This window comes from Platalea leucorodia, assembly GCF_965183815.1.
Source record: "Platalea leucorodia genome assembly, chromosome: 5".
Lineage (NCBI taxonomy): Eukaryota > Metazoa > Chordata > Aves > Pelecaniformes > Threskiornithidae > Platalea > Platalea leucorodia.
In genome coordinates, this window is record NC_138827.1 from 7,127,689 (window position 1) to 7,142,154 (window position 14,466).

The 14,466-nt window shown below is 35.9% G+C and overlaps 1 protein-coding gene across 2 annotated transcripts in view; it reads right to left on the bottom strand.

Annotated features, from left to right (window-relative positions):
- The window catches only part of RBFOX1 (RNA binding fox-1 homolog 1), a gene marked incomplete at both ends in the record, with an annotated part of 1,359,850 nt that overhangs the window by 1,035,216 nt on the left and 310,168 nt on the right, over nucleotides 1-14,466 (bottom strand). For both annotated transcript variants that reach the window (XM_082312185.1, XM_082312182.1), the window contains one exon: nucleotides 12,276-12,308. In XM_082312185.1, the coding sequence (XP_082168311.1) occupies nucleotides 12,276-12,308 (33 nt within the window). The remainder of the gene's footprint in view (nucleotides 1-12,275; nucleotides 12,309-14,466) is intronic.

Sequence of the window (14,466 nt, forward strand, 5' to 3'; positions counted from 1 at the left end):
ATTTTACCAGTCTTTTCTACAAACAGTTTTTGTTTTGACAGCTTAGTGTTTTCTAGTGAAGGATTATATGGTCAGAAAAAAAAACAAACCAGAAAATTGTCAGTCTCTATGTGGACAGTATAGAGACTAAGAGATCAGAGAGATTTTAGATGCAGTTTTGCAATCCAGAAGCTAATGTGAAGCCACTTACTATTTATAGGAGAGTATCTCAGTGAGACTAGCTATGGGTGATAAGGAATTAAGCGCCAAATCACCTGTGGGAGAAGAAGCTCCATTAGTGGCTTATACAGGTTGCTAAACTTTCACATTCTCTCTACCATAATGCACTTATAATTACTAGAAGAGACACGTTTGACTACTTTATATGACTCCTTTAATTTGATATTTAAATTATTCAGGAAAGAGCCATAAACCAAACTTTCCACCAGTTACAGCCACACTCAAAAATACTTGTTACTGCCGTTCTAACCCTTCTTGAGTTTTCTGTAATGTCTTTCCTCAAATACTGTACTGAACAGTAGAGAATCATAATTGAATATATCATCCATATAACAACAAATAAAGTATTTATTAAAAGTTTAACAGAGACAGGATTAAATTAGTTTGCCTGTTTGGTTTGGCTTTCTGTTAATATCAGTCTAGGCCTTAATCTGCTACTATGATTCTCTTCTGAAAAGTAGGCTTCAAAACTAACTTAAAAACAGTATTAAGTTGGCTTCTTGCGTTAGGTCAATGCAAGACAAACAAAACTAATGAACATAATACAGTTCTTAGAACACTGACTTCATAAATTAAGTACACTCTTGGTGTTGATTTAGAAAGCTGTTTTGTAAGACAGGTTTTGCAGTGATGCATTGTAATTCATTAAACATCACAGATATTTCCTCCTAGAACATTGTTCTGGTCTCTTGACAATCGGTGGCTTTACCAACACGTAATCATCTATGTTTAATTGTAGATGCCCTTCTGTTATTTGCCAGAATAAATCATCTAGAGTTCAAATACTATGCTGTTTTCAGTTTCATTTTTTCAAAAATCATGCTGTATGTGAAGAGCTGTTCCCCTGGGAGCTACTTTGCCTCCCCAGAGAAGTTACAGCATAAACATTCACTGAATCCAGAGCAAGAAATAAATTCTCTTGTTATGTTTGAAGTCTAAGAATGTAAAGGCTGCAGAAAAAAGTAATCGAGTTTAAAAGATTGAATTTGCTGAGCTTCTCTAGATGATTTGGAATCTACTCTGCATTTCTTCAAATCCTATACACTACAGCATTCACCGTGCCCTTTGGCGATAAAGGGCACTATGGAAGAAGAAAATGGGATACAGCAAGGAAGAGTCATTTTCAAACCAACTGCTGTAAGTTAGTCTGTTCCGTTATGGAAACCCTGTAAAGGTGATTCTGAAGACTTTAGCCTAGGCTCATAATCATAAACTCCCAATCAAACAGACAGTATTCTTTGGTTAGGAAAACACTTTAGTCATTCTGCAAATAATTCATCATATGCAAGTAATTCATCATAATGTGAATAAACCACTTTCAGACTACAGGTAATTGGAAACTCTTTATCAGACCAGAAGTTGGACTCCTGTTTCAATGGCAAAGAAATGTGGAACTGCCGGGGAAAAAAATGTACCTCAACAGGCTAATACGTACCCATGGCCTCTGTCCTTTGCCCTTTTATAAGGTGAAAGCTGTAGATCTTCCTCTGTATCCCAAAGCACACAGTTGCTTCACCCACAACACAAATATTTTAATTATGTCATCTGAGAAAACTCAAGACTGAAGGGGTAGAAGAGGAAATTTTTTGGCTATGTCTTGTTGACCCTTCTTCAAAGTTGTCATTACTGAGGAGGAGAAAGGGGTATATTTCACCCATTACTTGCTCAGCTTCCCCACTTTCCTCCATGACATGACAGTCTCTTTCCCAAGTCTATTAATCTGTTTTCCTCACCTTTGTAAGACTGGGTAGGAGTTTCTCTTTCCCGTTCTCCCTGAAGCAGATACACCGCAGGTACCTGCACCACAGGTACACCAATACAGGTACTACTGTTCATCTTCCCAGTATCTTACCTTACGAAAAGCAGGAGGCAGAGAACAACACTTTTCTTTCCTTGCCTCTATTATAGCAATATAAGCATTTCTCCAAACAACCACTCCAGTTTTAAATTGCCTCAAACCCTATGTTTTTACAGGAGGACAGGAAACATGGGTAGTGGCTAGTTGAACATGAGTGGGAAAGCAAACAATTTTAATACTTCAGTCAAAAGAAAAAAAACAAAAACCCAGACTTCCCCCAAACAACACCTCGTAAGTCTGGCTATTCAGCTTTGCAGCAAGTATTGCTAGTAAGTAAAGCTTTTTGTTTAAGGTGTACAATTTGAACGATCAGCAGCACCTCTCCGAAGCCTCCTAGCAAAGAAAAGAAGTCCCAAAACAAAATGCTGTTTCGCTCATGATTGCTTTACTTGTGAATTGACTTATGTAAAACCTATTTTTTACAAACCCATTATTTCCCCTAAACATAAAACCATAATACTGCATAACTTCTGCAATCAATGGTTTTGTACTGATAGAAAACTACATTGCTTTTGCACTTTACTGTTTTTTGTTCGTTTGTTTTCTCCAAACTACTTACTTTTCATCCATCAACTTTTGCCAGAATATCTGTTTTGCCCACTTCATGCACAATGTTAAGTACCAGTACAAGGCTTAATCAATAAGAAATACGGTCTTTTCTGCATTTTTATATAATACAGTTTTTAATAATGTCTTATGCAGTAACTTTAGTGCTACTAGTCTAGTGCCTTTGTAAAATATGACTTACTCTTTCACTGATGGGACAGGCTTATTTCTTTGCACATTACCAAGTACTGCCTTACTTCAAATATTAGTAGACCTGCGTCTTTTACCTGGACAAAGAAAAAGAGTATACTGATAATATTTGTTTGCATAAGTGCATGCACCTAGAAGGCATCACTATTACGTTAACCTCAGCTCACAGACAGTAAATGAGAAAACTGATCACATTTAATACTTTAGCAGGTGTCAACCCGAGTTAACCGCAATGCATTGATAGGTGCTTAGCTGTGTTTCAGACTGAAAGCTCTTTCTTGGTGCTTTTAAGGTAGAAAACTAGCTGACTGAGGAAAACACCAAAACTACGGAGGGCTACATTGCAGTGATTCATTCTATTATGTTAATTAAAGCGTTAAGCTCTTGAACTAAGTAACTGCTGAAAAAATCTTTTTTGAGCAGACATTGCAGTCCCCAAGCCAATGGGACTTTTTGCTGTTTAACAGTGAGGTGTGGGTTCTGATAATTAACAACTTAGACTTTTCTTTATATTCCTAAGCTTCTGCCACCTTCTACCTAAATTAAGATCGCATTCACTGCTCTTAAAAACTGGCACAGCTCCATTAAAGTTTATGAAGCTCTGCCAATTTACGTGGCAGAGAACTTGGCCTGTGGTTTGTTTAAAGGTTACAAGCTTTGCCTGCAGAGATTACAATTCCACGTGGAATTCAGCTAGTCTTTAATTTATACAGCTGCCCATGTCAGCCAAAAGGTCTTTACTTTAAACTATCAATGAAAAAGAACAATGAAAATTTTAACCGCATTTCTATATTCTTATAGGTACCTAGGAAAGGAATTTTTTTATCACATTATTTTACATTGTACCTATGAAATTCCGTCCTTTTCCCCTGCCGTTATGAATGATTTTTGTTCAATATCAAGAGAAACCTTTTTTTTTTCCAATTATAGAAATAAAATAAAAGAAAAAAAACTTTGTTCACTGTACTTTCCAAAAACAGAATTTCCAGTGTAGGTTTTCAGTGTATAAACTGAATAACCAACGGTTCCCTTGATAACCTGACTGAGAATAATTAGTCAAAAGGAAGAGAACAGTCCCCAAACAAATTTCACTAGGTCTGAGGATGGAAGAAAACCTTTATAAGCATTAAAAAAATCTCGCTTTGACATGGGTGGCTTCTTATTTTAAATAACCAATGGTGAATACTAATGTATTTTCAACTAAAAATTCCTTTTGAGTTTTTTCTGTGATTGCACTTTCTTTGCTAACTATGTACTTCATAAACATCACAATTGTTGCCAATGATTTTTCACAGCATATGGCCAAGAGATGCATACAATTTTAATGGAAAGAGCATGCAAAAGCCTTCTTAATGTTAATCCTTGCAGAAGGAAGAGGTTTATCTTCAAATAAAGATCTACTTAAAGATGTTTGTGACAGCTGAGGAATTTATCTCCACTTCTTTTTGCCTGTGGTGTGCCACATTGCTATTTTTCCCATAGCAACATGCAAGAAGCAAACTAAGATGTCATATACATAATACAGAGATAAAAAATGACCCTATTTCCATGTCTATGTGATAAATGGAATGAAAGTTCAGTGAACACATATTTGCACATTAATTGAACTGCATGATTCTGTCCTGTTCAATCAAGTCACTACTGTATGTACCACAGGAAATTTTTCCCCAAGAATCATTAAACCAAGTTTATCGCTCAAACACATACACATTTTCACCTATTTATCTTCTTGTCTTGCCAAGATAGAAAAAAAAAGTTACCTCTGCATATTCACATGATTGAAAACACATACACATGAATTTATATATTACTACATCACATTAACATGATGAGAATCTGAACTAAGTGTCACCATTCTCTGTAATAATCAGAGAACAAAGGTACTTGATCAACTTTTGTAGCTTATAAATATTTAGGAGACATTCGGGCTTTGAGAATATTAAGTTTTCCCTTAGAAATCAAGTTTCTTTTGGCTGATTTAATCATCAAGATCAATATGGCACATCTACAGTTCTGACAGTATGATACTCTTGAAATTCACAACAAAAGGAGTGAGAAAAGTGTGATTAATACAGCATCTTTAAAATCTTCGTCAAAACACGTTAAGATTCTCATATACGCAGTGAAAACTTACATCTTTTAGCAAGAAGACATAGAAGTAAACTAAGAAACAGAAACAATAAACAAAGTGCACTTTCAAGTCAACACTAACCCTTTAGTGAGACTTGTTTATACTCATTTCTGTTGCCATCAAAATACTGATGCACATTGCAGAAACATATTCTGGAACCACATATTCCTAAAAATGTGTGTATATATATACACACACGCAGAAAAGACATACATGATGGTTCACAGTTGTCAGTGCTTTATTAAATCCAATTATCTTCAGAAGCCTCTGCAGGAGTCCTGTCCAAACAGATTCTGGGCTATTTTTGGTGGTGCTGGGGTGGTTTTGGTTGGTTTTTTTGGGTTTGGAGGGGAGGGGGGGTGTGTGGGGGGTGCAATCTCTAGATCCTTGAAGAAAAATTTCAATTTCAGACTTATTGGTCAATGTTAATCTAAACAGCCTTGTCAGAAGTTGTGTAGATCTGGATAAGAACACTTCACCTTTAATAGTACACTTTCCAAAGTACAATGAAATCCCAGTCCGAACAAAAAACCAGACTTATGTCACACTATGTTCCATAAACAGCTTTAGAGTCTTGACCAAGGGGACTGAGCAGAATTTGAGTGACAAAAGGACAAGAGAGAAGCCTAGGAAAACTTAACAAGCAGACCTCAAAAGAAAGATAGAGGCTCTAAAAAAGAATAAATCTAAACAAACAATTAAAAGACTGTTTTCAGAGACAGAGATTTATTAGGGAAGATTGCACATCTTTAAATGAAAAAAAAAAATTAGATAACTGACTTAGTCCATGGACCATTTTTCATACACACATTAAAACAAACAAACAAAAAATCCTAGTCTGAAACCTGTGTAGGCTATGAGGTCTCAGCTACCAGAGCCACACATAAGAATCTGCATGGCGTAATGATGATAAAGATTTTAGTCAACAAATATTATGATCTTGTTTTGCGATCACTCTCCTAGAAGCACCATAAGCACTTGGGTACACTCTCAGACTGTACTGGGACAGCTGAAAAAAAAGCTCCTTTTTAAAAGCTTACAGAGCCAAGCTTTTGTCACTAGAACTGAGTAAAGAAAATTTATGTGACCAAGTCTTTGCCAAGCTGGATGACAGCTAATGCCTGTTACTTATTTAACAGAATACAAAACAAAGGCTAAAGTTCCAATCGTATCTTTTATAAATGCTCTTTTTAATAAACTATAATCAGCAAATTAGTTAACTAGTTATGTCTAAAGTGATGTATTGGAAGATTTAACATATTTGGTTTTTTATCAAAGTTTGTAATTTCCATTCATTATCTTATGTTGAACTACTTGCTTTTCAATGGTAGAAGCTTCTGCTTCTATGAGTAAAGTAGTCCCCAAACCATAAATTATACCCGACAGTTTTGACATCATTTATTTTCATAGCATTATACATGCCAACCTTTTGACTACTCAAGATCAAGAGAGTTGCTCTCCCGGCGCATATTTCACTATAGCTCTCATATTTTATGCAGCAAATTAGACTTTACGGTAGCAGCTACAGCGAGACTGCCTCTCACACTACACAGTTTAAAATTACTATAGAGGATTTCATATTGAAGGAGCACGATCCTATATTCATACTCAAGTAAAAAATGGATGAAAACTTCTTATAATTCCTTCCTATCCATTTTGTATAGTTTTTACACATATATATGTAACTAATGTGGTTAAACCTCTAAACCATTACAGATAGTCAGGATTCTGCTGTTGACAATAAAAGTTGGAGAGGAATCTAGCAAATACTAATGAAGGCAGGTATTTTAAGTGTTCAGAAGGGGATGCACTCAAATCACATTCAAAGGTCACCTACCAGGCATGCACTGCTATGAATTTCTTTTCTGCCACATTTGGAATGTCCATATTAACTTGTCAAGATAATTGCTACAGCTGGGAGTTCCCGTCACTGACAATCAAGAGTTTATTAGGTATCTGAAGACACAGGTAGGTGCTCAGCAGGATTTATATGTGACACTGAATTACCCGTAGACACTTTTCAGTGGGAGTTCAGACCCTTACTCAGCTTATATGCTTGTAAAATACTTTTCAGTGGAAATTACTTATGGGTAAACATCAAAATAACAACTTCTGCAGAGTTATAACTGTTCAGTTCTGGAAACTTGACACGTAAAAGTTACTTTGAAACATAATTCTTGAATTTACACTTAAAATTATGAATATTCTTAGTAGTAATACAATAACAATTATGAATTGATTGCAATTGTCTTTTTTAAACTAGTGATACCTATTTATACACAACTTGTGACAGCTCATGACTCAGGCAAATTTGAAAGGATTTCAACGGATCAAGCAAAAAGGATCATCTTACTGTAATAATTAGCCTCTTGATAAATTCTGAAGTCCTGCTACAAACTATAGAAATGGTAAAACCCTTAAAATAATCATCATTATTACTATAAGGAAAGAATTAGGCTACACTTGTATAGAAATTGCTGCTGTTTTTTTTAAAATGCAAATATTTTCTTGGTTTAAATAAATTGAAGATATGAACATTAAAAAATACTAATAGCAAATTCTTTATCAGTCATCATGATTGATCACTCAATGCCTCATTCCTCTTTTATGGAAGAGGGAATAAACAGCGGGATAGGATTAACAATGCATAGGTTCATTCAAATACCTCAGCTGATGCAAAGTGTTGGTGCATCAGAAAAGGAAGAGGCTACAATCCATTCATTCGTTCTGAAAAACAATCTGAAAATAGAAATGGAAATGTCTCCTGTCCTGAGCACGTACTTACTCTGGAGTGATGGCAGACTAGGTCCTTGCATGTTAAGTGTGCTTTGGAGAATAAAGTAGGACACAGAGGCTAGGAAGACTGAATGACATGTTTTTATCTACCATGGATTTTTAATACACCACCTGCAATTTATCCTAAGAGCATCCAACCAAATATTCATGTTTCCCCAAATAAAGTTTCCATTGATATCACAGATTTCCCATATAAATAAATCAGACAGCCAACAGGATTTAAAAATTACTCATATACTAGCAAAAAGAATTATAAGTCTACTAGGAACAGAACACACTGCAAACTATCAAAACAATAACAGTAGAACAATATTGGTAGAGGGATATTTTCTTAGAAAGTTCTGCTATCTGTTTACACACACTCTTTTACTGATTCCTTTTCAAAAATGAATTCTTTCACTTTAGCATTAAAACTAGGAAAAACAGATAGTATGGTTCTGCTGGCAGCAAAACCCCATGGTTCTGCTTTCGTCATTTCGCTCTAGCCATTTTATGTATTATCTACATAAGCGCGTAAGACCTTTGAAATATTGACTGTGTAACACATGCCTGTACACAGCCTGAAAGACTAGGATTCCAACCGGGGCCTCTAGGCATTAGCGTAATGCAAACAGACTATAATATCAGCAAGCACAAATGCTCTGAATGGCTTTCAGACCATATCTGCTTAAGACACCTTGCATATGCATCTCTCACATCATTCACGTAAACATATTTCCACAGCACCACAAGCATACGTGATTTTTCATCAACATTTTATGAACAAAAAATAAATGAAACAATTGTCTGTTCTGTCAGAGAGTTTTTCTCCACTCTCCACCCCACACACAGAGCAGCAAAAGGGCGACTGAAGTGTAATACATTTATTGGCCTTTTCAGAAACATGCTACTCACCAGGCCTGACCTATTCCTTCCATGTAAGGAAAGTGGGGGGCTTGACAATGACATTTCCTGATAATCAAGGACCTTATGGATTGCAGTATAAATCAGTCACAGTTTTGTTATCGTTAGAGCCATATTCTGCTTACTATTCTGAGGTTTTCCTTAAACTCTGATTTAATAACCTCCTTGGCTCTGAGCTGATTTTGATTTCCAGTTTTATTGAGACATATTGGCAGCCTTTTCTTTATGAGAGTAAAAAAAGACTGCCTTGACATTGCTCACATAAAAGCAGGCAGAGAACTTACACACAGTTATACTAAACTTGTATTTCAATGAGGCACGATCTCTAACTTCTCACAAGAAGGCGGCCGTGAACTTCACTGTATCATTTATTCAAATGCTGGGGAGGAAAACAGGAATTGTAAGCAGCTTTCTGTTCTCTATTTTGGTAACAACTTTTCCTTCAGAAAGAGGAAAAGAAATTATGCTTTCCCCAACAAAAAGATTATTTATACTAACAGCTAATTAGAAAGGACACTCTGGAAAAAGTCACACACTTTACTGAAAGAGATGTCTTTTGAAGGGGACCAATATATAGTCAAAAAAGCAATAAAAGGACTAGACTGCCGTATACCTGTATTAGTTAGTTAGCAGACCTGAAAAAAGACATTCCTCAAACTGTGTTATTCCAGAGAATTACATGAAAATTTTATTATAAAGTATTGTGTATGTTATGGTAATTTATACAGTATATAGCTGGATTTCAGACTGTTCTCAGGCTCATTTTTTAATAACATTAACATGAACCATTATGTGTTTTATTGTGCAAGAGACCAAAGTAATTTGTGATAAAAATCTTCATATTTGACTCCATATACACAAGTTATTCTTTTTTAAGATGCTTCTAACTTGCATATTTACAAGACTATGACACTAAAAGACACAGTGTAGGCAGATTTGGCAGTTATTCATGGAAGGCTTTGCTGCCTTCGGCTTTGACTCTGTCACTATTTGTTGCCCCTTTGTGTTAAAAAATGGAAGAAAGGTCTTTGGATTACTTGACAGCTTCCTCTAGATGTGCTTGTTTCTCTACATTTGATATGTAGCAACTAGCATTTGGAAAAAAAAGCCCCAAAACTTGTTTGTATCTTCCTAAAACATTCAATAGTAATACAAACATGCTAAGTTTTCATTCAGACTTCATATGAAATTCAGTAAGGGAACACAGCTATGTCGAATAGGAAGAAAAAGAGGAATAATCAAATTTCGAGACTACTTGGATCAACAGCTCAAGAACAACCAAATAGCAGTTCTAATAACAGATTTTAGAATGCAAGTATATGTACTTTTTTTTCAAGAGCAGACTAGAGATCTTGCGACACAAGCACTGTACAGTAGCAAAGAACCAAGGAGCTCAAACGAGTTAAGAAGTGACGCAAAGGTAAGCCAGAACAAGGCTATTTTGGTTTGTATCTTTGTCAGAACTGTTCATGAAGACCAAAGGGTAAAAAAAAAAAAAACAAAACATCAGGCAAAACATGAGGCTACTATTCTCAAACCTGAGGAAATATCGTGTATGTCATCCACACAGTTACTTAAGGCCTGTTAACCTCAAAATACACCAAAACTGTACTATGTTATCCTAATATACAGTGCACTATGTAGGTCCCAGGAAGCAATCTTCGGAAGTTTGCCATTACCTCAAAGGAGCCATTTCCCTCAAGTTGAAAATTGTCTCTAATTCAAAAACTCAGCAAGCAGTTTTGCATGCTTATTATTCTTTTTAGTTGTTATTCTTTTGAGTTATTCCACTGAATTCAGTAGGACTATTTACAAGCAACACTACTGCCCTGATTCAGGAAACCATTTAATTATCCTTTACCTTCAATTAGGATTTTCCCTAATTGGGGAACTTTAGCACTTCTTCTGAGTACTTTCATGAATGGAAGAAACAGCATCTAATGATAACCGCTGACCTACAGATTTGTGCCTACTGAGTCAGCTGGTCTGCGGGCTGAAGCACAAAGGCCAGTTGATAAGCTTTTTTAAAGAACAACCAAATGCGTTAACTGTCTTAAGGTTTTCAAATGGTGAAAGTACTAACAAACAAAGCAACATGACTGACCGACTCAGAAACGTGTAATATTCCTAGAATTTTGCACACACACAAAAGAAATTATACAGGAACATTTTACAAATAAATGAGAAAACAGACTTTATAAGAGAATAAAATTGATAGTAATACCTGTACAGTGACAAATCTAAGCCCAAAAAATCCCATTACACAACAAGAAACTGAAAGGCACTATTTATTAGTGGACTCTATTAGAGCAACAGACATTTAAAACAGTGCAACGGTGAAAAATCAGGTACAAATCCTAGTCCCAAAACTCTCTGAGACAAGTCAAGTATGCAATTGAATCAGATCAGCAAAACTGAACACTGATATTACAGTTGTAATCTAAATAAAAATGAATTATGTCATTCTTTTACAGTATAAAAGTGAACTTGTGTCCTTGCTCTTTAAAGTAACTAGCACGGTTTATCTATTCTCTTTAATAATGCAATTTAATTTACTAAAGGTTCACATTAAAAATTTATCTGACTACAGCAGTAACAGTCACCTAGACATTTTGTCATAGTTAAACATTAGCTTTGGAGTACATCACAAATTCCCTACTGTGAGTCTGAGACCTGTTTCTTATAGAAACACTCTGAGCTTCCAATTGACATTACATTTAAATGAGTCAGTAACAGCGCACTGAATAAAAATATCTGTCAGTTATTAAAAGTGCAGTGACTTATTCAACAGCAGTATTCAAAAGAGACAGATGCAGTATAACACACATTAGCAGTCATAAAGGACTGCCATTTTTGCTTTAGCAATCAGTTATTCAACATATACTCCAATAATCATAATATTTTCACCTCTTAAGAATAGCGTTAGACCCATTAAGACCATGCAAAGTCCTCACACATGAATAGAAAAGCTGACAAAATAAATGCAAATCCAAAATGATCAATCTAAACTATAGCAATGTCAAGCATCCAATGTAGGCAACATACAATACAGTTAACATCATTCCAGAATTTAACAAGAATTCAGCTAGTAGTATTTTTTCATAAAACTAAACTTCTCTCTCATGTCCCAGTGTGTTCAAACAGCTCATGTCATATGGTACCAGATAAGTGAGGCAAGTTAGATGGAAGGACTTGGAAGGAATGCATGCCAACCACCAGAACCAACTTTGGAGCAGATACAATACCTTCCTTGCTGTGCAGCAAAGTGGAAAAATTGAAGGGCATAGGGAAAAGGTCAGATAGCCACCTTCTGTCGATGGGAAATTATAACACGTGCTTAGCAAAGCTGTGAACTATGTGGTTTCAATGCCATGGAAATCTTCAGAAAGACCTACATAATGATAAAACTTTCCTAGGAGGACTTTATCAGCTTAAACATTGTTATAACAAGACAAGAATTCCAAAGACAGGCTCATTAAATACTAGAAGTAGCACAAGTGGCATAGTGAAGTCTCTTAAATTTTCACCCCAAAATTGTAAGAAAGCTAGAGCCACTATCAAAACCACAGACGGCTATTTAACATTCCACCAGTATAAGACAGGATTTCCTACCTCAGCGTTGCTGGCAGCCAGCGTTGTCAAAACCTGAAAATTACAGGAAAAATGCATTAGTATTGATTCAACAAAACAGGAGTGGGATTAATTTGCTTTTGAGGTAACTGACATCAATTGGTTGTTATGGCTTGAGGGAATGGAACTGAAGAGAACTGTCACGCTGTGAGGAGACTATTCACCTCTCACGCACATCAGAAGGCAAAAAAACAGGTATAAATTAAGAGCACAGTAATATTCTGGAATATTGGGTAAAAACTCAGGAAACATACTGAAACAGAACTAGAAAAATAATTTTATATTTTTAACTAATATTTAATCTGTTTCTGAACAGAAATGAAGAGTAATGCAACTAAACGCTATTCTAACACATCAAGACAATTACCAGGATATGCTCTGAAAACAAGCCAGCTCAGTTTCGTGGTGCTAGAAGCAACAGAGAGTTTGAAGAACGCATTCCATGTAAACTGTGGCAAAGAAAGGTTCACCAGCTTCTTCTCACTGGTGACGTACAGTATTGGGTGCAGGTGTCCAGGGTTTGGCAGCAGGGGGGCTGCAGGGGCCCCTGTGGGAGGAAGTCGGGCCCAGTTCCAGGTCTGACTTACAGCAACCAAGGCCGTGCTTAGCACAAACATACTTGTGTCCTGAACAGCTGGGGAACGGCAGCAACTATTTCTCTCTGCCAATCAAGGAATTAAACTGAACTTTGTATCTCTCTAGCTTTACACACCAAACCATAACTAAATCAACTACTATCACAAACTTGCAAAAAAATTCAGTTCAGGGGATACAGACATTATTGTCATTTGTATTAAAGTAACTTTAACTCAAATCTGTGAATAGACAGATATAATTCAATATTACGGGTCAAATAACATATATGAAGGTAATAAGCTGTTAAAACATGGTGAAGGCTGGTAAACTCTGTTTGTAAAACAAAAATCTTTGTTAGAACTTTATGTCCCAATATTGTCACAACTTTACTAGGTTGAAAAACCTTTAATAATCTCCTCAGAAATTTAAGACTGACACCTAGCTATAATTCTGTCTACGGGAGAACAGATCTTTCCTTATATTGGTGTTAATAATCACTTTTCAAAGATAGCACCAACTCTCCCCAGTTTTTGGGAGTAGGAGAGGGAGTGACCAATCGTGACTCAGTTTGAGGGCAGGGGAAGGAGAGCACGGAGTTTATTGAATGGAGCTCAGCCTGTATAGCGAAAAAGACAATTTGTGTGCAAAGCTGCTGTTCAACAGAAGACATCTGTGGATTCATCAAAAACTGATTTCAAAGGAATTTAGGAATGGAAATGAACTCCTGTCACATCACAACAAGGTACCTGCAATCACAAACAGTTATTTAATTTAACCTGTTTCAAAAATGGAATCAGCTCCATTTAAAACGCGTGTCTTTTGTCACTAATAAGACTTTTGAAGGCTGAGAATTTCTCTCACAGAAACAGAAGTTGCCTTATTTAAATTCCATTTATTTACAAACAAGCTATCACCTTTTTTTTTTTGTTATTCCTCTTCAGCAAGATTCTTTTGCATTAGCAGTTATTTCTCCTTTGCAACACAAACCTTACTGAAAGTCAACACATCCATTCTCTGCTATCACTCCATTAGGCTTAACATGCCACTCTTAGTGTCCCCTCACAAGAAGGTCTTTCTACTGATAAACTCACTAGAGCTACACTCTACTTACTACAATATAATTACTTCTTTCTTGGAGGCAAATGACTAAAAACATATGTTGTAGAAGATATGCCCAAAACCTAGCTTAACTTAAAACACCAGAATTTGGAGTGGATTTTCCTGAAGCTCTCATAGATCCTGCTCTAAACCATCTTTCAGAGATGCCTCTCTCTCTCTGTCTCTCAACTATGTAAGTAATGTGAATATAACTGAACAATGTGAGTATTCCAACCAAGGACTCACTACTGCATTTCAATATAATTAAATACTCTTCTGTTTTAATAATTCACCTTAGATGTCCAAAGACTGTATTTCTCTTTTATACAGCTATATCTTCCTGTTGCTTTATAGTCATCCAGTGGTCAACTGGACATATTATGCCCATATCTTTCTTCTCCAAGTTATTGCCTGATAAATCTCTGTTCAGCAGTTGAATTCTGGTTAGTTCCCAGAAGCATGACCTTTTACTTGGTATTACTAACATTAATTCACTTTT